The 26756-nt window shown below is 57.6% G+C and overlaps 1 protein-coding gene across 9 annotated transcripts in view; it reads right to left on the bottom strand.

Annotated features, from left to right (window-relative positions):
- HSPG2 (heparan sulfate proteoglycan 2) overlaps window positions 1-26756 on the bottom strand; it is a 102172-nt gene that overhangs the window by 20549 nt on the left and 54867 nt on the right. For 5 of the 9 annotated variants that reach the window (XM_082651580.1, XM_082651581.1, XM_082651583.1 and 2 more), the window contains 41 exons: window positions 26602-26720; window positions 25836-25947; window positions 25552-25665; window positions 25331-25458; window positions 24861-24947; window positions 24323-24372; window positions 23912-24006; window positions 23457-23597; window positions 22896-23087; window positions 21730-21768; window positions 20309-20500; window positions 19340-19423; window positions 17181-17273; window positions 16775-16855; window positions 16320-16550; window positions 14530-14643; window positions 12989-13116; window positions 12764-12850; window positions 11695-11753; window positions 11337-11504; window positions 11073-11183; window positions 9002-9102; window positions 8723-8903; window positions 7714-7839; window positions 7416-7568; window positions 7193-7335; window positions 6723-6858; window positions 6488-6642; window positions 6119-6269; window positions 5196-5383; window positions 4970-5111; window positions 4390-4541; window positions 4074-4209; window positions 3825-3976; window positions 2401-2536; window positions 2113-2264; window positions 1603-1741; window positions 1360-1511; window positions 633-768; window positions 364-515; window positions 25-163 (listed from right to left, as the gene is read on the bottom strand). In XM_082651580.1, the coding sequence (XP_082507706.1) occupies window positions 25-163; window positions 364-515; window positions 633-768; window positions 1360-1511; window positions 1603-1741; window positions 2113-2264; window positions 2401-2536; window positions 3825-3976; window positions 4074-4209; window positions 4390-4541; window positions 4970-5111; window positions 5196-5383; window positions 6119-6269; window positions 6488-6642; window positions 6723-6858; window positions 7193-7335; window positions 7416-7568; window positions 7714-7839; window positions 8723-8903; window positions 9002-9102; window positions 11073-11183; window positions 11337-11504; window positions 11695-11753; window positions 12764-12850; window positions 12989-13116; window positions 14530-14643; window positions 16320-16550; window positions 16775-16855; window positions 17181-17273; window positions 19340-19423; window positions 20309-20500; window positions 21730-21768; window positions 22896-23087; window positions 23457-23597; window positions 23912-24006; window positions 24323-24372; window positions 24861-24947; window positions 25331-25458; window positions 25552-25665; window positions 25836-25947; window positions 26602-26720 (5347 nt within the window). The remainder of the gene's footprint in view (window positions 1-24; window positions 164-363; window positions 516-632; window positions 769-1359; window positions 1512-1602; window positions 1742-2112; window positions 2265-2400; window positions 2537-3824; window positions 3977-4073; window positions 4210-4389; window positions 4542-4969; window positions 5112-5195; window positions 5384-6118; window positions 6270-6487; window positions 6643-6722; window positions 6859-7192; window positions 7336-7415; window positions 7569-7713; window positions 7840-8722; window positions 8904-9001; window positions 9103-11072; window positions 11184-11336; window positions 11505-11694; window positions 11754-12763; window positions 12851-12988; window positions 13117-14529; window positions 14644-16319; window positions 16551-16774; window positions 16856-17180; window positions 17274-19339; window positions 19424-20308; window positions 20501-21729; window positions 21769-22895; window positions 23088-23456; window positions 23598-23911; window positions 24007-24322; window positions 24373-24860; window positions 24948-25330; window positions 25459-25551; window positions 25666-25835; window positions 25948-26601; window positions 26721-26756) is intronic. The other 4 variants (XM_082651584.1, XM_082651585.1, XM_082651586.1 and 1 more) reach the window with 1 other exon arrangement.

Below are 26756 nucleotides of genomic sequence, written 5' to 3'. Positions count from 1 at the left end.
TTCCTGGGTCTTCATCGGACTCACCAGAGGGGCTGCCGGTGCTGGGGGAGACTGAGACCACGATGGAGGCCTCCTGGGCGTCGATGTTGTTGTTAGCCCGGCACACATACTCGCCTGAATCCGCCACGGACATCTGGTGCAGCCGCAGACGGGAGCCGTGAGCCTAGGGGTGTGGATAAGGAAGAAGGGAGTCAAGGGGTTGAGGGGTCACCGGCTGGCTCAGGCCTCCTCCATCAGACCGGCTGAGGCTACTCTCTGTCCACCCAGGGCAGGAGGGAGGACTGCCAGCTAATGTTTCGGGTTCTTTGCCCATGGGGGGCTGTCCCTGAACTGCCCACCCCACTGCCAGGCTCTACTCTGTACCTGGTGTCGAGTGGGAAGGCTGCCCCCACGCTTGTACCACGTGATGGTGGCCTGGGGCTGCCCGGTGACCACGCAGTTCAGATCCAAGGTCTGCCCTTCAACCACCGTGGGGGATGAGGACTCGATCCTGATTGGTGGGGAGACACTGGGCACTGGGGACAGAGAGGAATGCACCACATGGCCGGAGTCAGACGAGAGTGACGGTGCCAGGCACCTCGCTGCCTCCCCCGCACCCGCTTGCCTAGACCCCCTGCCCTAGGAGTTCTCACTGTGGGAGGAGCCGCTGCCCTGGATGGTGACGATGAGCGAGGTCTCCTGGGAGCCGGCACCGTTGCTGACATGACACACGTACTCGCCCGAGTCCGCGGGCGTCACCTGGGGGATCCGCAGCCGGGAGCCCACGATCTGAGGGGGAGCAGGTGTCAGGGGGTGCGGGCAGCACCTCCATGTCTCAGGTGCTGCCGCTGTTGCTTCCTCCGGACTCCGGGAGCCTCACTGCCTTGTCTGGGGTAGCCTCCACCCTGGCCTCCTTCAGAACTCCGTTGGTGGCCTTCCCGAGGCTCTGGGCTGGGTGGACAGTGTCTCCAGCCTTTGGACTATTCTCACCCGTCATCCCTGCAGAAAGCCCATTGAGGCCCTCCCCGGTGATGCCTATTACAGCGCTGTCACATGGCATCTCTGCCTAGCCCTTTAGCCTGTGAGCTCCCTGAGGGCAGGCACTGGTCTCATTCCATTTGAATCCTTAGTGCCAGGACCAGGACTTGGCCTGGAGCAGGTTCTCAGGGAAATGTAGTGAGTGAGTGAAGTACAGGATCCAGCTGAGGTCAGTGGGACTTATCTCCATATCCTCAGCACTGGTCCAGGGCCTGTCCAGCAAGAACACTCAATGTTTGTTGAATGACTGAATGAGCACAGACGGGCTGTTGACAGCTCTTCCTGATTCCCGTCAGGGCCGGTGACCCCAGTTTTTGCCCTCCCTGCCTGCTGGTTCCATACCTGGTGCCGGCTGGGTAGGCTGCCTCCACGCTTATACCAGGTGATGGTGTGGGGGGCTTGACTGGCCACCAGGCAGTTGAGGTCCAGCGTATGTCCATTGGCCAGGGAGGCTGAGGATGACTCAATGCGGACGGGGTACACCACACTCTGGGCTGGGAGGGTGAGATGGAAGGCAGGGTGTGGGAGCCACTGACGGTGGAGGGGCCCTCCCAGCCCATTTGTTATGACCCCTGAGACACTCACAGCGGGAGGGGCCGAGGCGCTGCTGGATGGTGACGAGGACGGAGGCTTCCTGGGTGCCCGAGCTGCTGACCACGCGGCACACGTACTCCCCGGAGTCAGCTGGAGTCACCTGGGGCAGCCGCAGCCTCGAGCCATGTACCTGGGAGGGTAGGCAGGTTCACAGCCAGGCTCCCACCCCCTTCCCTGGTACCCATCCCAGCTAGACCCGGCCAGATGGAGCTTTAGGGCTGGGGCAGAAGCTCTTCCAGGGAGAACCACCATTCACGACCCTTCAATTCCCTTGCCCGAGGGTTGGGATTGGGTCCAGTGGGAAGAAGTGGGGGACCGGCACTTGCCACCTATGGGGCAGGTGAGCTGGACAGTGTGAGCCCATCTGGCAGATGAGGACACTGAGGATCAGGGAAGTCAAAGGACTGGCCAGGCAAGGGGCAAAGCAGTGTCCAAACTCAAAGCTCCTTACTCCGCAGTCTCGAGGGTCCTTCAGGCCCCCCTTAGCACCCCACCTCCTACCTGGTGCCGGGCAGGGAGGCTGCTCCCGCGCTTGTGCCATGTGACCTGGGCGTGGGCCTGCCCAGAAACCAGGCAGTTCAGATCCAAGGTCTGCCCTTCAGCCACGTGTGAGGAGGATGACTCGATCCGGACTGGAGGGGTGACCCCCAGCGCTGGGGACAGAGGGCAGAGGGTCAATCCCCAGCTGGGAGGAGAGGGGGAGGGGAGGGTGTGAGTGAAGGTAGGGACTGCTGGTCTCTGGGGTCCTGCCACTGCTGGAGTGGGAAGCCTCCCCCCAGCACCACTCACCAGGCACAGAGTCTGCAGACTCAATGGTGACCAGGACGGAGGCTTCCAGGGGCACTGAGCCACCTACCACGCGGCACACATACTCGCCTGAGTCGGCTGGGGACACCTGGTGGAGTCTCAGCAGTGAGCCATGGGTCTGGCCAGAATGAAGGTGAGGTCAGAAGGGGCCCTCTTAGGACCCCTGCACCTATAACCTGCAGCCCTGCCTCACTCTGAGCCTGAGAACTGGCTCTTAGTTCTGTCTTGCTCAGGGGTGTCTTGTCCCAGGAGTGAGGGGTGGCCCAGAGGAGCCATGGGGAACTGGGCAAACACTAATACCACACTCCATCCATTCTTACACACTTAAAAAAAAAAAAAGGATGGAGAAGATAACCTGCATATTACTTTTATTTTATTTTTTATTATTATTATTTTGGCCACACTGTGTGGCCTGCGGGATCCCAGCTACCCAACCAGGGACCGAACCCGGGCCCTTGGCAGTGAAAGCATGGAGTCCTAACCACTGGACTGCCAGGGAATTCCCTAGACATACTTTTTTTTTTTTTTTTTTTTTTGCGGTACGCAGGCCTCTCACTGTTGTGGCCTCTCATGTGGGATCTTCCCGAACCAGGGCACGAACCCGTGTCCCCTGGATCGGCAGGCAGACTCTCAACCACTGCGCCACCAGGGAAGCCCTAGACATACTTTTTAAAGTCTCTGAAATCAAGATGCATCTCACAGTGAATTACAATTACAAATGGCAGTTTTTTTGTTTCTCCTTAGAGGCACATAAAATCATGGTGCATCCTGCAATCAGTGGCATCCTAAATTCTATAAAATATATCAATAATAACAGCTAACGATGGGACTTCCCTGGTGGTCCAGTGGTTAAGACTCCGTGCTCCCAATGCAGGGAGCCCGGGTTTGATCCCTGGTCAGGGAACTAGATCCTGCATGCCACAACTAAGATCCCGCATGCCGCAACTAAAGATCCTGCACACCGCAACTAAGACCCAGCGCAGCCAAATGAATAAATAAATAAATAAATATTTAAAAAAATAGCTAATGATATGACAGTAGTAACGGCTCATAGCACTTGCTATGAGCCAGAGCTCTGAGCACTTTGCATATAAATTAATTCATTTCATCCTTAAGATAATTCTGTAAGGGAGGTACTATTATTACCATTTTACAGATGCTGAAAGTATGGTACAGGGAGATTAAGAAATTTACTGAAGGTCACAAGCGAGGAAGTGGTGGAAGCAGCAGTCACACCCAGGCTGGCTGGTCCTAGAGGCTGGGACCATTGCCCCGCACACCTGTGCAATGGGGTCCTAGGCCTCCCCGTCTCAGAGGAGCCTCCAACCCACCCTACCCTTGACCTCCACTCCCCAGTGGCCTCCCTCTTGTTCCCTTCTTGGCCTGTCCATCCTCCGGTCCTGTACCTGGTGCCGGGCGGGAAGGCTGCCCCCGCGCTTGTGCCATGTGACCTGGGCGTGGGCCTGCCTGGGCACCACGCAGTTCAGATCCAGGGTCTGCCCTTCGGCCACATGAGAGGAGGAGGGTTCAATGCGGATGGACTGGGTGCCACCAGGAGCTGGGGGAGAAGACGGTCACTGGTCAGTCCAGTTCTCTGCAGCTTCCCCCGCCTTACCCCTTTCTCTGTCCAAGCGCAGCCTGCAAGTCCCACTCACGGTAGGCGAAGCTGGCTCCCTGGGTCCTGGTTACCGTGACTGTGATGGAGGCCTCCACACCACTGCTGGCCCGGCAAACATACTCGCCTGCGTCAGCTGGTGAGGCCTGGAAGATGTACAGGCGGGAGCCGCGGACCTGGACAGCCATGGGCAGGGGTGTGAGAGGGGGGCTTCTCAGAGCTCAGCAGGTGGGTACCCCCACCCTGTTCCTCTGAGCTGGGAACTGACAGCCCCTCAGCTCAGAGGCTGCCCCCGCTGACCCACGGTCCACAGCTTGGCCTGGCTGGCCCCCTCCTGCCTTTCTGCCACTGTGTACCTGGTGCCGGGCGGGGAGGCTGCCTCCACGTTTGTACCACGTGACCGGGGCATGGGCCTGCCCGGGAACCACACAGCTCAGATCCAGGGTCTGCCCCTCGGCCACCGTGGGGGATGAGGATTCGATCCTGACAGGCGGGACGGGTCCTGGGGCTGTGGGGAAAGGGGCGAGGGTAGCAGACGCTCCCCAGAAGGGAAGGAAAGAACTGTTCACCCCGGAGCCAGCTCAGCCTGTGGGTTCAGTGGCCTGGGCTTGAGGTCCTCGGCTCAGCAACCCTGAGGGGAGCCAAGCCTTGCAGAGGGAGCGAGGAAGTGGGAGAGATGAGGATGATTGAGGGAGGAGCAAAAACATGAGTGATGTGGCCAGAGAGAACAGTGATGGGAAGACGGCAGATTACTCAGAGAAGTGAAGTCCTCCCGGGCCGGCCCTGTGGCCAGCCCCAAGGTGGGCTTCCTGCCCCAGTGTGGCTTCCTGCCACCCCCTTCCCCGCGTCAGCAACGGGAGTCACTAGGGCCTCAGCACCTGGGAAGGCTCTCAGCACCCCGCACCCCAGCTTGCCCTGTCACTGGCAGTCACTCACCGGGGATGGAGCCAGTGCCGGCGGCCTCGATGGTGACTAGGACGGAGGTCTCGAGGGGCCCAGAGCCGAGGACTACGCGGCACACGTACTCGCCTGAGTCTGCTGGGGACACCTGGTTCAGTCGCAGCAGTGAGCCGTGGGTCTGAGTGCAAACAGGGAGGGTCAGGAGGGCCTGAGCGGCTCCGTCCAACCCCTCCAGCGGGCTGGCCCTGGGGGGCTGCTGTACCTGGTGCCGGGCGGGGAGGCTGCCTCCACGTTTGTACCATGTGACCTGGGCGTGGGCCTGCCCCGGCACCACACAGTTCAGATCCAGCGTCTGCCCTTCGGCCACATGAGAGGAGGACGACTCGATGCGGATGGGCTGACTACTGCCTGGAGCTGGGGCTCCACCAGGAGCTGGGGCGCCACCAGGAGCTGGGGCGCAAAGGAGCTGGTCAGAGGCCTGGGCTCCTGAGCCCCAGCCCTGCAGCCCTGAAGCAGAGGGCCCTGGGATCTGACGAGGCCCTAGCTTGGGAGGGCAGATGGGAGGCCTTCTAGGGCTGGGACCATGCTTTTCTGCCTCAGCAGGGCCAGCCAGACCCCTCTTTCCCTCTCTGACCTTCAACTTGGAGTTCAAGGCCCATTTGCCTATGCATGACTCCTTGACCTGTGATGAGCTGCTCTGGCTTGCAGGGAACCAGAGTCTTTTAGCGCCCAGGCGGGGCCGAAGGATGCAGACAATAAGGCCACAGCTCCCTTCTTTAGAGCGCACGCCGCGTACTCACACTACATGGTAGTGCTGCTGTCCCCATTTCACACGTGAGGAAACTGAGGCCCCAGAGGTAAAGTAACCAGTTCAAGGCTGATAAAGGGCAGAGCCAGCATTTGAACCCAGGTCAGCCTGACTCCCAACTCAGTGTCCAACCCTGACTCTGCTGCTTTTTGATGAATTCTGAAAACAGCACCCTCCCCATGGGGTCCCAGGTAAGTCAGGTCAACCTGTCCCCACCCTCAGTCCCCTCATCTCTCCTTGCAGGGAGTGGAGGCTTGCAGCCTGCCTGGAGCGCCTCTTCTTGTCCTGATGGCATCGAAGAGACCACAGACACCAGCCTTGGGAACAGAGGGGAGGTCGGAGGGCTTGGCCCCCACCCAGCCCCACTGGCTCCTCACCTGGGGTGTAGCTAGGGCCCGAATGGCTGCCGTGGAGGACAGAGACGATGATGGAGGCCTCCTTGGGGCCTGACTCATTCTCCACTCGGCACACGTATTCTCCAGAATCAGCTGGTGAGACGTGGGGCAGCCGCAGCCGGGAGCCATGCACCTGGGCCGGGTAAGGACAGAGGCACGTGAGGATGGGGAGAGGCCGCGGTCAGCACTCCCTCTGTGCCTCAGTGCCTGCCTCTGCTCGGAGCCACCCCACATGGGAAGCTGAAGAGGGAGGGAAATAAGGGCGGACCCTGCTCGTGCAGAGTGCAGAGTGCCAGGCTGTGTGAAGGACCACCCCCAGGTCCCCTGCCACGGGCTCAGGGACCCTCGTACCTGGGCGTGGGGAGGCAGGCTGCCCCCTCGCTTGTACCACGTGATCTGGCTGTGGGCCAGCCCTGTCACCATGCAGTTGAGGTCCAGCGTCTGCCCTTCAGTCACGGAAGGTGATGAGGACTCAATCCTCACTGGCGGGATGCTGGCACCTGAGGCTGGGAGCAGAGAGGGAGTGAGTAGGCCTCAGGGGGACCCTGGCTTGCCTTCCCACTCCTTCAGCCCCAAGGCCCCGCACCTGGAAGGACGACCACTTGGATCCGGGCCTGTGCGGTGCCCGCGGGGCTGGTGGCCACGCAGAGGTAGAAGCCGGCGTCGGCGGCAGTGATGGCTGGGATGAGCAGCGTGGCGATGTCTGTGCGCTCAGACCGGGCCTGCCACACGGCGAGAAGGGTCAGCCGCCCGACGGGCCCAGGCAGCCTGGCAAGGGCTAGTGAGGGAGGGCAGGAGGAGGGGGCATAAAGAGTAGAGGCAAGCTCCGAGCCAATATGAGGGCCCCAGTTGGGCACCAAGGAGGGCGGAGCCAGGCAGCAGAGCAGGAGGCTGACGGCTGCCACCCGCCGGGACGCACGGAGCGCACGGAGCGGGAGGTCTGAGCAGGGCACCATCTTGGAAGTGAAGGGAACCAGAAGAGGAGATGGGAGGGGCAGGTGGCAAGTGCTAGGACTCTGCTGAGCCCGTGGGCCTGGCCCGGACGGATATCCTCACCTGTGGGGGGAGGCTGCCCCCCTCCTTCCTCCAGGTGATGGTGGCGCTGGGCACACCCGCAGCCCTGCAGTACAGCCTGATGCTGCGGCCTTCATGTACCTGGGTCCTCTCTGGACTCACCTGGACCCTAGGCCCGCTGCCCCCTGCAGACAGAGCTCTGTGAGAACACCTCTCTGGGCCGCCATGAGCTCCCAACTGCCCACCCTCAGCCCCGTCCTCTCACCGTGCACGTGGAGCACGGCCCTGGCCACATGCTGCCCAGCGCTGCTGTGGGCGCGACACAGGTACTGGGCTTGATCCGAGGGCTCGACGGCTGGCAGGCGCAGGATACCGCCATGGATTTGGGCCTTCTGAGGGAGCTGGCCACCAGGGCCCCCTGACGTGGAGAGGTGGGGTCAGCACCCACTAGGATTGGCATTGCCAGGCCCCCCAGGGGTTGAAGTCCACAGCCTAGAGTCCTGCCGCTGGCCCCCATATGCAGGAGAGCCAGGCCCTGACTGTCATACCCGCCACGGCCTCACCTGTCCACTCGAGGGTGGGCGTGGGGTTCCCTGTGGCACTGCAGCGGAACTCAGCCAGCTGCCCAGGCTGCACTGTGAGCTGTGGTGGGTGGATGGAGACCACGGGGGAAGACGGGGTGGCCGAGGCTGACGAGGGAGGAGAAAGCATATGTGGTCACGGTGGGGAGGGACCTGTGGCAACAGCCTCCTTGCCGCTCTCTTTGCTTCCACTCTAGCCCCTCGTGGCCATGTGTCCATAGAACAGCCAGAGGGAGCCTTTAAAATGTCAATGGGGGAATCCCCCGGTGGTCCAGGGGTTAAGACTCTGCTCTTTCACTGCTGAGGGCGTGGGTTCGATCCCTGGTCGGGGAACTAAGATCCCGCATGCCACATGGCGTGGCCAAAAAAAAAAAAAAGTCAATGGGGTCTTCTTACTTCTCCACTTAAGACCTGTCCGTGGCTCTTAGAACAAAATCTGAATTCCCTGCTGTGACCCACTGCGTGTACTCACCTCTGCCCACATCTTCAAGTCCCTCACCCCACCTCCCCTCCATGGCTCCAGCCACGCTGGCCTTGCGTCCCTCAAACACATCGACATGCTCGTGCCTCAGGGCCTTTGCACACGCTCTTCGTCCGCCAGCTCTCATGTGGCTGAACACCTTCTCTTCCCTTCAGGTCTCAGCTGAGACGTCACCTCCTCAGAGAGGCCCTCCCCAACCACCCCACGGAGAATAGCTCACCCTTCTCCCACCTCATTTCTCACTTTCCAATCACTCTGTTTACTCCTGTCCCAGCACTGGTCACCCGTGTAATTATGTTGTTTGTCCACTTGTTCCCTACAGAACATGGAGGGCAGGAGGGCAGAGCCCCTGTTTGTCCCCTCCCACCCCTGTTTCTTCAGAGTCTAGGCCAGGACCTGCCATACTGTAGTTCAGAAACTGTCAGCTGAAGGAAGAAATGGTCACTGGTCTTGGTGGGTGTGAAGGAAGGTCAGGACTGGGTGGGTCAGGCATGGACATGAACAGTGTACCTTGCACGTGCAGCGTGGCTGTGCCCTGGTCCATGGCGAACATGTTGGAGCCGGTGCACACGTAGGTGCCCGCGTCACTCGGCTGTACGCTGCGAATGGTCAGGATACCGTTGAAATCCATGGCTCGGGCTGGCAGTTTCCCATTATGCAGGCGAGTCCACACCAGGGTGTAAGCCGGAGACTGCAGGCAGGACAAGGGAGATGGGGTGGGGGTCCGGGTGGGGCTTGGGGACCCCAGAAGACAGATCCTCACTGATGCCCACTCCCTGCCCCGCCCACCTTGCTCTTGGCTGTGCAGATGAAGGTGACGTCGGTTCCGGGACGCACGCTCTGGCTCCGCTGCTCTTCCACTGTCACTGTGATGGGCTTGCTGGGAGCCTCTGCCGGGACAGGAGGTCGCCCAGTGAGCTGGGTGCTGGCTAGGCCGCTGTCCTGTGGCCACTTTCTCTCCCTCTTCATCACCCCATCCGGAGGTCACTTCCTTCCCAGTCTGGCTTAGATTCCATTCCACTCCCTGGCACCGCCCTCCCTCATCCTGACCGAAACCCATCATCTACTTTCCTCCTGCTGGCACTGAGCACCCAGCAGGCTGTGACCAGAGAACATCACACCATGATCCCCTTGGCTCCAATTCAGGATCACAGACCACAAATGAGCTCTTAACACTTCGCACTTCACTCCAACTGGGCTTCTCTGTCTGGTTTGAGTTTCTATCCTCCCGAACAACCATTTCACACCTGCTCCCAACTTCTCCACCCTCCTGAAACCCCCTTCCACTTCCATGGCTTCAACTCACGCTTCTTGAGAGAATTGAAACAATTAGTCAGGAATTTTCCACGTTCCCAAATCTACCCACCTCCCTCCTTCCTGGTCCCTGAAGGATGAGACCTCTCCCCACCTCCCACCCCACCTCAACTCCCCTTCCTGAGTGCTGGAGCCCCTCCCAAGGACCCCCTCCCCCTGCTGTGCCCCCTCCTTTCCTTCCCCATGGGATCATTCTGCCCCACAGACAAATGTGTTCTAGAGTTTCCCATCTCTGAAAATGCCCCCGACCCTATACACCCCTCAGCTACTGCCCCATTTCTTGGCCTCCCTTCAGAGCCAGGAGTCTTGAAAGAGTAGTCTACACTGGCTGCCTTCCCATCCCTTCTTTGCCTCCCTCCCATCCAGTCTCTACCCCATCTCTCCACTGCAAACCGCTCTTGTCAAGGCATGACCTCCAAGGGTTATTTCTCTGTCTGTAGCTGACCTTCCCGGGGCATCCGGTGAGGCCGGCCACCCTCTCCGGGAAGTCGTTTCCCCTCTTGACTTCCAACTCACCGCGTCCCCCGGCCTCCTCCTGTCTACTGGCTGCCCCTGCTCACTCTCTTGCTGTCCTCCCTCCTCCATTTGTTCCAGTTGGAGCTCCTTGGGGCTCTGCTCTGGGCCCTGTCCTCGAGCTACACTCTCCTGGGTAATTTCATCCTGCCCCATCCCTATGCCAACAGCTCCCAAATTCACTTCTCTGGCCAGGGCCTCTTTCCTGAGTTCCAGATTCACATATGCAAATGCCCACCTGATGTACCTACTTCAACGTTTCCCCAAGCTTCTCAAACGTTAACAAGTCCAAAACCAAACTTGTGGTTCCCTCGGACCTGTTGGTGGCAGGTGTTGCTGGGGCCCCACCCATGTCCCCTCGTCACTTCAGAACCAACCTGCCTGGCTTCTGCAGCCGCTGCATTTCTTTGCGTGAGGGTTTTCTCAGGCCACTGGTGACCATTGTGTGTGCCCATGAGGTGGGACAGAATGCAGGGGAATCGATGCTACTGGAACAGGCCCCAGTCAGTGACTGATACGAGCTGGTGTGCACATACCCCAGCTCCCTGGACCCTAGGGTGGAGGGCAGGGGGACTCCAAGGAGCATGTTTTACTCTGGAGTTTCCCGGGGCTGCCTCGGCTGCGTTCAGTAACAACTGCTCTAGGTGGTAATGTGCTCAATGACACACCGTTAATTGGATGCCTTCTCTTCCCTGTTTCATTTCATTTTCCAAATAAACTATGTACACACAAACCCTTGCCTCAGCCTCTGCTTTTGGCGGAGCCCAAATGAAGGTGCCCTCCTGTGGGATCCTCTCTCATCTCAGTAAATGGCACTCTGCCCAGCTGCTGGAATCCAGACCCCTAGGCTTTTCTCTCTCCCTCAACGACCAGACTCAAGTCCTGCCAGTTCTGCCTCTATCAGCCTTGACCCATCACCTCTTTCCATCTTCCTGGCCAGTGTCCTCGTCCACCATCCCCTCTGGTAGATGGTCTGCAGTTTGCAGCCCATCCCAAGACAGGCAGTCTGGTGGACAGAGGACTGGAAACTCACCAGTGACCAGCAGCTCTGCCCGGCTGGTGTTGGCATGATGGAGATTACGACAGGTACAAATGTAGACTCCAGCATCTGAAGGCTGGACGCTGGGGAAGTGGAGCTCGGAGCCTGGTGGCAAGGAGATGGGAGCTCATCAGTACAGATGCACCCCTTTTCCCACCTAGTCCTGTGTGTGGGTCCCTACAGGATCTCAGCAGGGCAGGGACAGACCTGTGCCTCCCTTTCCATTGGAATGGCCGAAGGGCCTGGGGCCATGTGTACCTTGATGTCGCTGCTGGGTGCTGCTGGGCAAGGGCCGCCCATCTTCACGAGACCAGTAAAAGTAGTGGGGTGGGCTCCCACTGACCTGGCACCGCAGGGAGTGGGGACCACCTTGGGGTACTATGCTCCGAGTTGGCTGGACCTGGACCACCAGCGGGGCTTGGTCTGCTGGGGGAGGGAAAGGAGAGGCCATTCAGGCAGGAGGCCCCCAGCATGTACCATTGTCTCAGATATCTCTGCCCTCCCAAAGACTCGCGTGCCCAACCCTTCACCCTGTTCCCCAGACCTAGTATCTCTAAAATTCCCTGGGTCCCCTGCCTTGCCCATCACCTCGACCCAAGACCATGGTCCCACTTACCCTGTGGCAGGCACTGACCCCCTCGCACATTGGGGTTACCCACGTATCCTGTGGCACACCTGTAAGGTGGAACAAGGACCAGCTGTGTCAGACCCCAGGGGACCCAGTGCCTCATAGTGGACTTGGGGAGCCAGAAGCTCAGCTCTCTGCCCATATGGGGTGAAGAAGCTCTGAGCTCTGGAAGGACTTCAGAGACCAAAAAAGCCCCACCACAGGGCCTCTGGGAGCTGAGAAAGGGGAGTGTGTGGAAATGTCAGTAGGCTGGATTCAGGGAAACATTCATTCAACAAATGTTTATTAAGCGACTACGATGCAAGGTTATTGAAACATAACAGTAAACATGATAAAGTCCTTGCTCTTATGGAACTGACTTGTTGGGAAACTAACATGGAAACTATGTAAATGAGAGTGATGGACATCTATGGGGGTTGAGAGGGCATGGTGGGGAGGCACTAATCTAGCCCTGAAAATCAGGAGGCTTCCCAGAGGATGGGACTGCTGAGCTGCTACATTCCCTTGGAGCAGACTACTCTGCAGCGAACTTATCACTGTTTTAACTATGTATGATTACTCACCATCTTGTCTCCCATTATAGTTGGGAAACTCTGTAAGGGCTGGGACTGAATCTGTTTTGCTCATTACTTTATTTCCAACACCTTGGCACACTGCATGGCACACAGTAGATGCTCAATAAAAATGTGCTGAATGAGGGAATAAAGCTGAGCCTTGAAGGCTAAGCAGGAGTTAGCCAGGAACAGGCGGTTTGAGGGTGAAGAATGTTCCATGAAGAGGAAATAGCACATGCAAAGAAATGAACATGAAGAAGTCAAGAAATGAAGCCCAGCTAGAGTATAGAGTTGGGTGTCAGAAGTGGAATGAGACTGAAGAGTGATAAAGCTACCTAAGGAGCTTGGGCTGGTCCCAAGGGCAATGGGGAATCTTGGAAGGGTTTTGAGCTGGGGAGGCACATGATCCTGGTAGGGACCTTTCTGAGCAACATCATCCAGGACTCTCACCTAGGAGTCTACCATATGCCCCCTCCCTTCATCCCTCCTATTTGCAAACTTACTGCTCACAGTACTGGCCAGTGTAGCCAGGTTCGCAGGCTGTGCAGCGGTATCCACCAGCTCCCAGGCTTTCACAGGTGCGGGAGAACCTGGGATAAGAGGCAAAGGTCAGGCCATGGGACGCTCACTCCCCACCCTGTTCCCTCCACTTCTCTCCCAAAAGTCAGTTCAATGCCCTCCACTCCCCAGTGGGAGTTCTTCCTTGAGCCTTGAGCAAGGGCACCCACATGTTCTCTGGGTTGGTCAGTGGGCAGGCACAGGGCTGGCAGTCCTCAGGTGTTCCAGCTGTGGGGTCCCCATAGTAGCCAGGTGCACACAGCTCGCAGAACTCCCCGGCGGCGTTGTGCTGGCATTGCTGCGAGGCACAAGGATGTCAGCTACTTGCTATTTGGCAAAATTTACCAAAAACTGTACAGTTTTGTAATCTCTTGACCTCGAAATTCCATGTTTGTGAGCTTATCTTAAAGAGATAGTCATAGAGGGGCACAATGATTTCACTACAGGATGTTCATCTCAGTGGTGTTTATAAAAGCAAAATGCTGGAAACAAACCATGAAAAAAGAACTGAGAAAATTAAAAAGCGCACCCATCCAAATAGCTATCAAAAAGGATGATACTGATTCCATTTCTTACATTTTTCTACCTAAATACCTGTAATATCAGAGGAAAGTCCCCACGTGAGTATGTGGGGGCAGAGTTTTGGGAATAAGTGCTTCATCGTAAAAACGTGTGTGGGTTTTATGTTTTCCTCCAAAGAGATCCATGTTTCTTTTATTAACGTAGCATATTCCTCATTCCATATTCAGCTTGTGGCTCTGTCAACCCCTGGTCCTTGACCACATACCCTGGACAGCTATACATACACCACTCCGAAAAGTTCAGGTATAAAAAACTACTGAAAGGGCTTCCCTGGTGGCGCCGTGGTTGAGAGTCCGCCTGCCGATGCAGGGGACACGGGTTCGTGCCCCGGTCTGAGAGGATCCCACATGCCGCGGAGCGGCTGGGCCCGTGAGCCATGGCCACTGAGGCTGCGCGTCCGGAGCCTGTGCTCCGCAACGGGAGAGGCCACGACAGTGAGAGGCCCGCGTACGGCAAAAAAACAAAACAAAAAACAAAAAAAAATACTACTGAAATATTCAAAGACGTCATGAACTTGTAAGTGAAAAAAGTTGATCACAAAACACAGTGATCCCATGGTTATTTGTAAAACAAAAGGTATACTAATCTGCATAAATATTTGCCTAGAAAAAGAGCAAAAGAGCTCCACAGCCTAACATCGACAGTAATTACCTCCAGATGGTAGGATTTCAGGGAATTTTTACTTTCTTTTTAAGTTATCTCTACAGTCTGATTCTTCTACAGAAAACATGTGTCACTTTGGTGATAAGAAACAGCAGGAACCAAAGTTTTCGTTTCTTTTCTTTTAGGCCATGCCATGCGGCTTGAGGGATCTTAGCTCCCCGACCGGGGACTGAACCCATGCAGTGGAAGCGTGGAGTCCTAACCACTGGACCGCCAGGGAATTCCCCCAAAGTTTTCTTTATAAGGAAGGATGTTACTCCGTAGTTCTGGCCACCCCACCATGCCTGCAACCCCTCGATGCCCAGACCTGCTGGGCCAGGCGCTTTTCCCCATAGGATGCGCCCCACGACCTTGCCCTGGATCTGGGTCTATCCAAACCAAACCCCTCCCTATCCCACAGCCAGCCCTGACACCCCACCCAGGCCCAGCCAAGCTGACCCCTGCCCTGGCCCCGCTTGCATCTTACCGAGCAGGACCCGGTCTCTGGGTGGCACAGGTCTGAGTGGCCATTGCATTCGCAGAGCTCACAGTGGCCAAGGTAGAGTCCACTCCCAGTGCGCGTGTAGCCCGGGGCACAGTCCTGGGGGTAGAGGGGAGAGTTGGTCTCCGTCTCCATTGTGGTCCCACCCAGAGACAGCAGACCTAGAACCCGTCTCCTCCATCCCCCCTCCACCATCTAGACTCCCATTGGCTCTTGGCAGGGAAATTCCAGGCCCAGCTCTCCACCCCAGCATTCCCTCTTGGTAGCTCTCCTCCCCCATCGTCACTTTTCCAACACTCCAGAGCTGGGACAGTGTCGCCCCCATCCTGCCTGGCATCTCCAGTCGCTCTGGATATACTGAAATAACAGTTCATTCTTAATGGAGAACCCTTCTCCAGCCCCAGGACTTCAGCCCTGAAAATTCTTCTGGCAGGGTCTTTATTGAAAAACGTAACCCTGAGATGGAAAAAGGGAGTTCAGGAGACCTGGATTTGGAATGAGTCCTCGAAGACCTTTATGACTATGTTTACATTTGCTCAGTAAAGTGAAAGAGGCGGCACCCACATAACCGAGGACGTTTTTACACATCCTAAGTGAGTAATCATGGGTTCTGACAATAATGAATTTCTATTTGTTGCCCCTTCTTTGAAATCTCTCCAGGCCCTCGCTCCCCAACCACTTCAAAGGGATGTTTATAAAGCTGTTTTGCTTCACTGTGGAAAACGTGCACCAAGGATTCTGCTCTCCCCAGGGGTTCTCCTTCAAAACGTGTTAAATTTTATAACCTCAAGGAACATGAAGTTCATCTATTTGGATTTGAAAGTTCTTGTGGACACAGCAAAGGGGCGCAGATGTAAAGCGGCAGAGATGTGGACTTCCCACTGGGACTTCCTCGGTTGGGTGGGGGGCTAGCTGTTTCCACACTTGACCTCCCTGCCACCCACTTGGCACTGCAGCCCTGCCCCCTTCCCTCGTGCGATCCCCCTTCCCCAGTTCCACATTCATTCATCCAATGTTCACTGGTTGCCTGCTCCGTGCCTAGGGATTCAGCGGTGAACAGTCAGCTCCGGCCCTGCCCTCGTGTTCAGTCTCCAGCTGAACACTGCAAATGTTCTTGGAGTCCCTCCATCTGCCTGCCCTCTCTTCCACCCCCTACCGCCCTTCCCTCCCGACAGGACTCACTGTCTCTCCCCCGCCCCATCCATCTCATTCACTGGGGGCAGAGGAATTTTCCTGGGGTTCAGTTCCGACCCCAGCACTCCCTCAGCAGCTTGGCAGTTCCTGCTGGAGGGAGCCTTGCTCCAGGCCTGAGGAAGCACCCCCCACTCAGCTTTCCAGGGGTGACCCTTCGGCATCGCAGGCTACGTCCCCACACATTCCTCCTTCTGGGCTTCTGCTTCTTCCGCCCTCCCTGCCTAGAACGCTACTCCAGTCCACGCCGTTCACCACGCTGAGGCATTTCCATGCTCTGCGTTGGGCTAACTGTGTCTCTGTCTCCGGCGGGCATCCTAGGAACATGAGCTGGATCTTAACCTCTGCAGAGTGTAGCTATGTGCCCTTGGGTAAGTTGTGCACCCTTCAGCGCCTCGTTTTAAAAAAAAATCTGTTAAAAGGGGACAATTACACATCCCTCAGTGCTGTTGGGGAGAATAAATGAGATGTTGCTGAGTATACTAAAGTTATGACAGTAATCCCAGGTGGCCATGGAAATCCCAGCTGACCGCCTGCTGATCCAGCTGTGTTAGCGCAGAGGCATCTGGGCCGGTCACACTCACCTGGCAGGACGAGCCGACATAGCCCGGGGGGCAGCGGCATTCCTCCACCTCAAGGGCCCGGGGTCCCTCCGAAGGCCCGGGCTGGGCGACCTCCAGGCTGACCGCGCTGATGCTGGCTGCTAGCGGCATCGAGGAGAACGTGGCCCGGACCAGGAGCTCGTCCAGGTCAGCCAGTGCCATCAGGAGGTGCTCCCGGGTGGCTGGCTGCCCATCAGGCCGGCGCCAGAATTCCTGGGTTGGTGGGGGAAGACAGCAGATGAGGGTGAGGGGCGTTGGGCTTTGTGTGCTGTTTCTGCAGTGCCCCCAGCCCCAACACCTGCCTTCCAGGCACTGGCCAAGGACTGTTAGCTGAGGATGGGGGGAGTGAGAGGCAGTGTAGCTGGCGTCAAAGCCAGGCTCCAAAGCAGGGTGGAGGGTGCAGAGGGTCAGACATGGTGTGGCCGAGTGCCTCTCACCTCTCGGAAAATGATCTCGTAGCTCTTCCTCTCCGGGCCCTGCAGTGCTGGCTGGGAGGCCACCAGCATGATGTTGTTGCCCTGGGGAGACACGAGTGGGCTTGGGAGGGGAACTGAGGGGCTCTCGGGGATAGTGGGCTCCTCTCCCAATCCCAGTCTCCTACCTCTCCAATCTCCCAAGCTCACGTACCCAAAGGAGTCAGGTACATGCCCACTACCCCATCTTCCAGCAGCTGGGCCTCTGCCTACATAGTGTCCAAACAGATGGTGGGGCGGGGGCATGGGCCTAACTAGTGGGTGGGTGCCAGGCCAGCTGAGTGCTGGACGGAAAGGAAAGAAACACTGAGGGTACCCCCAGCCTCCACCTTCCCCTTTTGCCCACTCAGTGTGGAATCCACGTGCTCACCGTGACCTGGACATCAGGGTCAGACAGCGGGCTGCCCTGGGCCCCCGCTGTGTAGGAGAGGGTGTACCGCAGCTTTCCGCCATAGGCTGCCACCTGCAAGAGGCAAGCCCTGCAGTCACAACCTGACTCTGCCCTCCTCTGGGGTGTGTGCGACCAGAGAGGTGAGGGGGCGGAGTCTCTGGAGGCCTTTCTGCACCCGTGCTGTCCTCCCCACCCAACCGGAGGCCGGTGGTTGCCTAAGTGACAGGACATCTATCAGTTCCTTCACAGTCTCAGACCTGGTGGCAGTGACCCTGAGAAGCCTCTATTCTGCTTTATGGGGTTCCCCATTGTCTCACGATCCCAGCAAACAAGCTCCAAGTCCCTTCCGTTAAAGGAATTTCCCATAAAGCAGACAGGGGTAATGACCGTGACCGTCACAGGGAGGTTGCAGAAGGTTCAAAAGTTCTCAGCCACGGCGGGGGCAAGGGGATGCTGCAAGTTGCCCCTCAGAACTCTTGCCTCCTGGGGAGGGGGTTTTTGTTTGTTTGCTCAGAGTCCATTTTCCCCGTTGTTTTGAAAACGGTAGTCCTGGTTTCCTTTAAAGGAAACTATGTTCTACAGGCAGCCTGTGTGGTTTGAGGGGCCCGGCCCCTCCTCCTCTAAAGTGGAGACGTGAGCCAGGTCTGGCCAGTCTGCACATTCCACCACTCCCCGTCTCTGCTCCAGCAGGGATGAACATGTGAACCTGGTACTTCTGCCCTTTCTACCGCAACAGAAAAACCCCCTTTACTAATCAGATTGGAAGCTGGAGAATGATGCCAGCTGAGATAAAGTCCTAATGAGCTCCTGGATCGAGCCATGCCTGATACCAGCTATCTTTGGGCTTTGTACTTTCATGAGCCAATAGATTCTTCGTTGCGGACAAGCCAGCTGGACTCGGGTTTCCTATTGCTCACAACTGGAAGAGCCTTATGTTTGCTGCTGGGGGCTTCCACCTGGGCAGCCAAGGCCCCAGCTCTGCCCCACAGGACTCTCCTTTCTCTCTGCCGCTAGGGCAGTTGTTCAGGTCAATACCACACTGTGTCAGGCCTAGCCCATTTGCTCATTTGTGATCATTCAGTTGGTGAGCATTTATTAAACACCTACTGATGACATGCCAGGCTCTGGGCTACACAGGCCCTGAGGATGTTCTCCACAAGCTCAGGGCGAGGTAAGGAATTTAGGGGCATAACCAGATAACCATGAAACAGCTGGTTTCCCGTTTTCTTTGGATGCCAGCAAGTTCATCGCCATGTCTAGGACCAAGCTGCAGGTGTGTACAGCAGGGTGGCTACGGGAGCAGACCCTGCAGTCTAAGACTGGGGTTCAAGTCCAGCTCTATTGGCTGGACAGCCTTGAGCAAGTCACTTAACTTCTCTGAGCCCAACTTTCCTCCTATGGAAATGGGAATAAAAATAATACCTACCTTGAAAGGTAGTATGAGGATTAAGTAATGCAGGCCACGTAAAACCCTGCACTCAGCACAGGGCCTGCTGAGCACACAGCCTCAATGCTTGCTAACTCCCCTCAATGCGCCCAGCTCCACGTTGGCTCCAGCAAGCTTCCTACCTTCATTTCCCCCTGAACAAGACTGTCTTGTCTGCTTCTCTGAATGTTATTTTATTGCATATTGTGTGTATTCTTAAGAGGCACTCTACATCATTTCTGGAACAATACTAGTACAAATGCAACACTAATACTAATACTAATAATGACAATGATGATGATGGTGATTCTGACATGACAGGAATGATAATCAGAGTAACATTGAACTCTGGGAGGCCAGGGTCTTATTCTGCCCATATACAGTACAGCAAACAGTAAGTACTTAATGCTTCTTGAATGAATGAATGCAGTCCCAAGAGCTAGGTCAGTGATCTGGATACAGGGTAAAGGGAAACCAAAGAAGAGGTGCCTTACCTCCCAGTTAAGACAGCCTTTCTGCCAGGGGACTGTGGCTCGCTGAAGGGTAAGGGCTGAGCTGGGTTTGATCTCAGCCCTACTTTGACCTGAACGTGGGACCGCTCTCTGGGCCTTGGTCTACCCATTTGTGTCATAAAAGGTTTTGACAAAGGGCCCTCTGATATTTTAGGATTTGATGACACCCCTATTCCCCCACCCCCCCAAATCCTTGTTACCTTGTTCCCCAGGAAGTCTTTGGGCAGCTGCCAATAATAGAGGCTTTCAGGAAGCAGAGAGAAGCCTTTGTAGGAGAGAGAGAACTAGGACAGAAGGACAGGTGGTGAGAGTGGATCGAACAGGTCGGGGGCCAAAAGGTCAGAGATGGTCCCGACGCGGGTGAGAACAGACCCCAGAGGGAGACCCAGGAGGGCAGAGGGATAGAAACCCCACCCCCAGCCCCACGGCTCAGGTCCTGGCCCAGCTCTTTGGACAACTTGCTCCCCTGTCTAGACCCAGACACCCCAACTGCTCTCGCTGGCCGTGGTTTGGGTCGGTGTCTCCTCACATCTGGTGCTATGCCCCTTGTGGATCCCACGATGATTTACGGGGCACACCAGAGAACATTTTAAAATTTAGTGGCTATTTTGGGACTACCCTGGTGGCACAGTGGTTAAGAATCCACCTGTCAATGCAGGGGACACGGGTTCAGTCCCTGGTCGGGGAAGATCCCACATGCCGCGGAGCAACTAAGGCTGTGCGCCACAACTACTGAGCCTGTGCTCTAGGGTCCAAGAGCCACAACTCCTGAGCCCGTGTGCCACAACTACTGAAGCCCACGCGCCTAGAGCCCGTGCTCTGCAAGAGAAGCCACTGTCATGAGAAGCCTGCGCACGGCAATGAAGAGTCCCCCCCGCTCATCGCAACTAGAGAAAGCCCGCGTGCAGCAACAAAGACCCAACGCAGCCATAAATAAATTAACAAATAAATAAATGAAATTTAGTGGCTATTTTAATGTGTATTTAAAAATGTAAAACCAGCATAACTGAGTTGGTATATGATTGGCTGAAAGAAAAAACTGGAGTAAATAACTGTCCAAGTGGTGTGCAGAAATGGCAGAATTTGTGAAATTGGTTCAGAAAAAACTGAAGTCTAGAAAACACGACGGGTGTGGGGGGGTGTCCCTTGGTGGGTGCTTTGGCACATACCTGAGAGCCTGCTGAGGAAGACAGAGAAGCAGAGGAGGAGGGGGAGGGGGAGGGGGAGAGCAGAGCTGCTTGCAGAGCAGCTGCCGGCTGGGGATGGGGCGAGAGCCCCTGGGGAGGGGCCTGGGGGTGGGCAGCAAAGCTGGAAAGGAGCTGCCAGATCTCAGCATCCATCCGCCTCTGGGCCTCATCCACCTGGGGGACCGAGAGAGGGAGGACAGAGGAAAGGAGCAGAAGGACAGAAAGGACACCATGAGGCTCTGCCTGCCCCCAGGTCGTGCCAGGCCCAACCAGCCGCCCACGCCTGTGCTATCTGTTCGCAAGTGCCGATGCCTGACGCTCTGGCCTTTGCACCTGCTGCCCTTTTGCTCCCCGTGAGACTGGTGGAGCTCCCTGGAATGGGCCCGGACTACGGGGAGAAGCTCATAGAGTGGGTGCCCCTGGTAAGAGAGGGGCAGACAGTTCCGCCCAAGCTCAGGCTAGAGGGGCTGGAGGCAGCCCCAGGGGCATATATGGTGCTGAGACGGCTCCTTGGGCCTCACATTCCGTGCATGCCCATGGTACCAGCCCAAGCCACTCACAGCTCTGTAATGCTTCCCAAGGGCAACACTGGAGTGGTCCGGGCATCAGGTTGGGGCCTGGCCTGGCCTGGGGGAAAATAACCCAGGAAGGCCAGGGCCTCAGCCCCAAGCTCCTACTTGGACTGTGCTCTCTGGTTGCTTCCCTGGGGCCCTTAGACACAGGCTGTCCCCAGCCAGGCCTTGGCTGTCCCCTGTGACAGCCACTGTGTCCGGCCCTTGCCCTGTGGGGGCCCCAGGATCCTCCCAGCAGCCACAGCTGCCTGCACCTGCTCCTCTGAGAGGGACGTGCAGTTCTGATAGGTAGAGGGCACAGGCCAGCTCAGACCCTCCCAGAGCCCCAGAGCTGGAGCCCTGGGTGTCCTCTCCCCGTGGATATGGTGGCCAGAAAGGCCCACGCGGACTGGGGAGAAAGACGCATGCTCCCCTCTTCAGGCTGGCACACAGGGTTAACTCCAGGCCGTGGAGGGCCATACACACACAGATGGTTAATGGAGGCTGCTTGGGAGACAGCACAGGGGTAACCTGGTGGGCCAGGTATAGTCATGTGGTTTAGCATCAAGTTAGCTTCCTGGCTAACTCAGCCACCACTCTGGCCACAGACAGTTGGCACCAGGACCAGACCACACAGCAGATGAGGCACACACCCCTCCTGGTTCTAACTCCTGCTATCACAGGGCTTGGGCACAGCAGTGCCCTGACCGTGCGCCATCGGTCACGACCTGGGTCCACGTGGACCCATATTGCCCGGGGCGCTGGGCATCTCCCCACGCAGGGCTGTGGGCATCCAAGAACACACCATGCCCACGTCACATCAGTTTCACACCACTCAGATTGCGGGCCTACCTGGTGAGCCTGTCGCGTCCGCGCAAAATATGCCTCCCTCTGTGGGGCACAGGGAAATGCCAGGAGAGGGAGTCAGAGAGACAGAGAGAAAGGTCTGGAGCTGCAGGGCAGTAGGGAGGAAGACACGGAGGCCAGGAGAGGAGGAGAAAAGGCAGCCAGCCCTGGGAGGAGGCTGGGATACGTGGGTCTGTCCAAGGAACAGGGACAGGGCAGCCTTGAACACCCCCTCCTAAGTGTCCCTGACCCTCCTGGGGCCCTGGGCGTGGGGACACATCTGCTTGAACGCCGGCCTCAGCCAGCAGGGGATGCCTGTACCAAGACCCACTTTCGCTGGGTGCCCCCAGGTGGCTCTGACCACTCACAGAACCCATTTGGGCGGCCGTCCTGGAGTCTAGCCCAAGACCCTGCGTCCCACCGTGCCACTAACACCATCGCCCCATCACCTCCGCGCTAGACCATGACACTGGAGGAGCAAAGACTCTGACTAGTGTAGTATTTAAGGGTGGCCTCTGACCTGGTTGGAATCCCAGCATTGCCACCTTCAGGCTGTGGGAGCCCAGGCAAGTCACCTAACCTCTCTCACCTCAGTCTTCTCACTTACGCAACAAGGCAGTAGTTGTACTTAGCTCATACAGTTGTGATTTATGACATGTAAAAGTGCTTGCAACAGTGCCCAGCACAGAGTAAGAGATCAGTAAATATGACCTCTAATAAGAATTACCCAACACCAAGCACAGGGTTGACAGCACAGAGGGAATTCCATGTGTGAGCAAATGAATGAAACTGAAACCGTGTCTCACTTGTCCTTGTGTTTCCAGGGCCTCGCTCAGGACCTGTTTGTTGACTAACTGCGCGAAAGCTAATAATCATTAACAGGCGAGCACTTATTATGCGCCAGGCATGAGCTCTAATCCTCCGAACTGCTTCGGAGCTGAGGTTTATCAAAAGGCAGCCAGCTGGGAAGCGGCAGGGCTGGGTTTAGACCGAGGCCTATATGACCCCAAAGGCTGCACGCTTAACCATGACATGGCTGATGCCTCCCTGCCAGCCCAAACTGCTCTGAGGTCAACTCGTGTCTGAGTCCCTGCTGGCCCCAGGGCTTGGCAGGGGCCTGGCTCAGAGCTGGCGATCAGGCAGGGTCTGCCAGGCCCTGCTGCATGTCACACCTTGTCTCCCTGGTATGTCTCCGGCAGCTGCCAGTAGAAGGACTCGTGGCCAAGGTTAGCGAAGTTGCCAAAAGTAAGCTGGGCACCCTCGGGCACCGGTTCCACGGTGAAGCCTCCTGTCAGGTGGCTGTTCCGCTGTGGGTTCACCAGGGTGAAGCCTTGGAAGTCCCCAGGGGCAAAGTGGGTGGAGATCTAGCAGCAGAAGGACAAGGGTCAGCCTGGGCACTGGGGCAGGCACCTTGGTCAGGGAGGGGTGGGGATGGGCATTAGAGTGGGGAACGGGGGGATGGTGAGACCAGGGCTAGGACAGAAATAATGGGGAAATGGAGAGGACATTTGGGGGAAGGAGGGGGTTGGGGTCAGTGATGACATAAGCAATAATGGGGTCATGGGGAGGGCACTGGGGGCGGGGGCGAGGGTTGCTGGGATCTGTGCTTACACGGGCAGTGACGGAGGCATGGGGATGTCACTGGGCTAGGCTTCTCACCTGCCCTGCCCTAGTGATGAGCCAGGAGAGGCCGGCAGCAGGCCCCGGTGCCGGGGCAGTGTAGGGGCTCTTACCAGGTGGCGTGTGTAGGAAGAGCTGGTGCACTGCTGGGTGACGCCCATGCAGAAGCAGGGCAGGCAGCCAACAGGGTTGCTGGCGCTCAGGTGAAAGTGGTGGGGCCGGCAATAGCTGCAGGTGAGGCCTTCCACCTGGGCCTGGAGGATGGGTAGAAAGGTGGGAGCGGGGAGCTTGGATGGCTCTCTTGCACCTTCAGCAGCCTTTGAGGCCAGGCTTCCCAGCCACTTCCAGCAGTTCTGGGGAGCCCCTGCTGCCCCCATGCCTAGGCCCCAGCTCCCATCAGATGCTGCCTGACTTCCCACGAGGCCCCGAGCAGTAGGGCAGAGATGCGTCCTGCGAGGAAGGGTGGCGGGGGCGTAGGGACAGCCCTGAGGGTATGGTGACAGGGAAGGCCTGGCAACCGCTGTGGCTGCGGTTCAGGGCCTCGTGGAGGGCAGGGGTTTGTACTAACCTTGCACTGGCATTGTCCAGCAGAGTCACACTGGTCGCTGACGCTGCCCTGGGGGTCACAGCCACAGCCGGTCGGCTCTGGCAACTGGCCATCTCCTGAGGTAGAGGGAAGGCACAGCTGGAACCCCAAACCTGCCACCGAGCATCCCCATTTTCACCACCCTCTGGGCATCTAACTCGCCACCTGAGAGAGGAAGTGTTTGCTTCTGAACACCTACCACGCCCAGGCATCATACACATTCACAGCAGCCCTCTGGGGTACGTGGGCCTTTTACTGCCCCCGCTTTACAGATAAAGAAGCAGAGGCTCAGAAAGGTAAGTCACTTGCCACAGGTTGAAGGAGAACAAAGGCTCTGTCCTAGCTCCACCCCTAGGGTAGCCCGATCCCAAAAGCCTCCCCAACCGGACTCACTTCGACAAGGCTGGCCCTGGCTGGGGTTGCCATAGTAACCTGGGGCACACCTGTGGTGAGAGAAAGCACTGGGTGAATGGAGGGAAGAACCAGAGAATCTGGGACTGTGCTGGGGGCCCCCGTATTGGACTCAATGACCTCAGAGTGCTGGAAGGAAACTGTTAGCCTAACTCACCCATTTCACAGATGGGGAAATAGGTGGGAGAAGAAGGGCAGGGACATGCCCAGCATGGTCAGTCCTCAAACCCAGGACTTTCAGCAAGATTGAGGGGTTTTCTGGGAAGATTCTGGCCTGGTTGGGGCAGGGGAGCAGGGGGTGTTGGGAGTTGGGGGTAAACTGCAGGCCCAGATCTCTGAGGGCCTCGAATGCCAGGCTAAAGGTTTAGGCTTTTGGGTAAAGGAGGTGATTGTCTTCTGGGGGCCTTTGTGAGGCAGAGTGGGCGGATTCTGGTTCCTTCTGGTCAGGAGGGCTGGGCCTAGCCTGACTCCAGGGGCAGGCCCTCCTGCATGCTCCCCACCCTGCCCGCACCTGCCTCACCTCTCACAATGACGCCCGCTGTGGCCTGGGGAACACGCATCACAGGTGGGGTGGCCATCTGTGTCCAGAAAGCAAGTGTGGGTGGCTCTGTGGGTGTGGGGGGCAAATTTCCAGTTAGAAGGTCAGCAGCTCTTCTTTTAGGACCAGGGCAGGAGGGAGAGGAGGAGCGGGCATGTGAGTTAACGTGTCCTGAGTGCCAGCTACATGCCAGGCTCCGTGCTAAGAGTTCCATGGCATCATCTCATGCTCACACCAGGGGCCAAGGTGGAGGTACGTCATTATCGCCATTTCACAGATGAAGAAATTGAGGCCCAGAGAGAGAAGTGTATCTTATACAAAGTGACACCTTGAGGAAGTGGTGAGGCCACGATTTAACCACTGCCTCTCAGAAGGGTCTGGGAAGAAGGGAATCTGGGACAGGGCAATGGACGTTTCAGGAAAGGGCAGGTACAGGCAGGGACTGGACGCACTGGCCAGCAGCGGGGGCTCCATGACAGGGGCATGGCTGGCAGTCTTGTGGTGTCCCATGCTGGGCATCCCCGTAATATCCGGGCTGGCACTGCTCACACCGGGGGCCTTCTGTGTGGTGCTGGCAGCCCTGCGGTGGGGGGGGGGGGTAGAACGTGGGTTGAGGCTGAGCCCCTGGAGGCCACAGATCCCTGGGGTAGGAAAGAAGGAGGGTGGGACTCACCTGGCAGGAACCTGTTTCGGGCTCACAGACCTCTGTGTGGCCATGGCAGCTGCAACGTTCACAGGTGCCCAGGTAGAGGCCGCTGGGCATGCGTGTATAGCCTGTGTCACAGTCCTGGGGGCAGGAAGATGATGGTGGAGGGACTTCCTCAGCAGGGGCCATTCTGGGAAGGGACCACTGGATGGCTGGGGTGGGCTTGGGGAGGTGGGAGAGCTAAAGGAGGAGGAGCCAGCAAGCACCGTGGAGGGAGCTGGCTGGACAGGTGGGTGGGGCCCAGAGCTCACCTGGCAGGATGGGCCACGGTACCCAGGTGGGCAGGTACACTGCTCCACTTCCAGTGCAGGGTCCTGGCCGGTGTCCTCAGGCACAGCCACATCCATGCTGATGCCAGAGACCCTGGGTGTGGCAAGACCCACTGTGAATGAGCGCGCGCTGGGCCTGGCACCCCTGGAGCCCTACACACCATCATCTCGTTAATCCTCCCAGCAGCCCTGCTGTGATGCTCCTGGGGCCCCGTCCAGCTCCCTGACTGGGCGTCCATGCCCCAGCAGCTGCAAGGGCTGTGGTGAAAGGCTTATACCTGTAACTTCCTCCAGGGAATGAGCATTCCTTGCCAGGAGAGGTCACACTGTCCCACTCCCTTGGGGTGACCAATGACAGACTGACCCAGGGTCCAAAGTCCCTCTGCCTCAAGGCAGGATGACTCTGCAGGGCTCCATGGGGATGAGACCGAGGCTGGTCTTCACCTGACACCGCTTCCTTGCCTGGCCACTTCTCCCTCCTGTGTCCCTCCCTCCCAGGTTCTCCTTGTCAATCACGGGCACCCAAATCCCCATCTCAGCCTTTGCTTCTTGGGGACCCGATCTAAGACAAGCCTTCTGAGGGAGGTACTGTTATCATCTCCATTTTACAGATGGGGAAGATGAGGCACAAGAAGCCCGCAGAGCCAGAAAGCAGCAGAGCTGGCAGTCTGGGTGCACCACGTCGCACCGCTTAGCCTGGCGCCACCCCCAAGTCCCCTCCGGTCCTCCCGCCCCGGGCCCCAGACACCTGCTCTCCGCTGGCCGCTGGGTGTAGGATGCCTGGATCAGGAGGGTGTCGATGCCCGCCAGTGCCATCAGCAGGTGCTCCCGCGTGGCCGGCTGCCCGTCAGGCCGCTGCCATGCTTGCTGCCGAGGAAAGAGCTTATGGGCTGCAACCCCTGA

The sequence above is a fragment of the Grampus griseus genome (assembly GCF_964374135.1).
Source record: "Grampus griseus genome assembly, chromosome: 1".
NCBI lineage: Eukaryota > Metazoa > Chordata > Mammalia > Artiodactyla > Delphinidae > Grampus > Grampus griseus.
The sequence above is the reverse complement of the archived record's forward strand: the minus strand, read 5'-3'. Positions and strand labels throughout refer to the sequence as shown.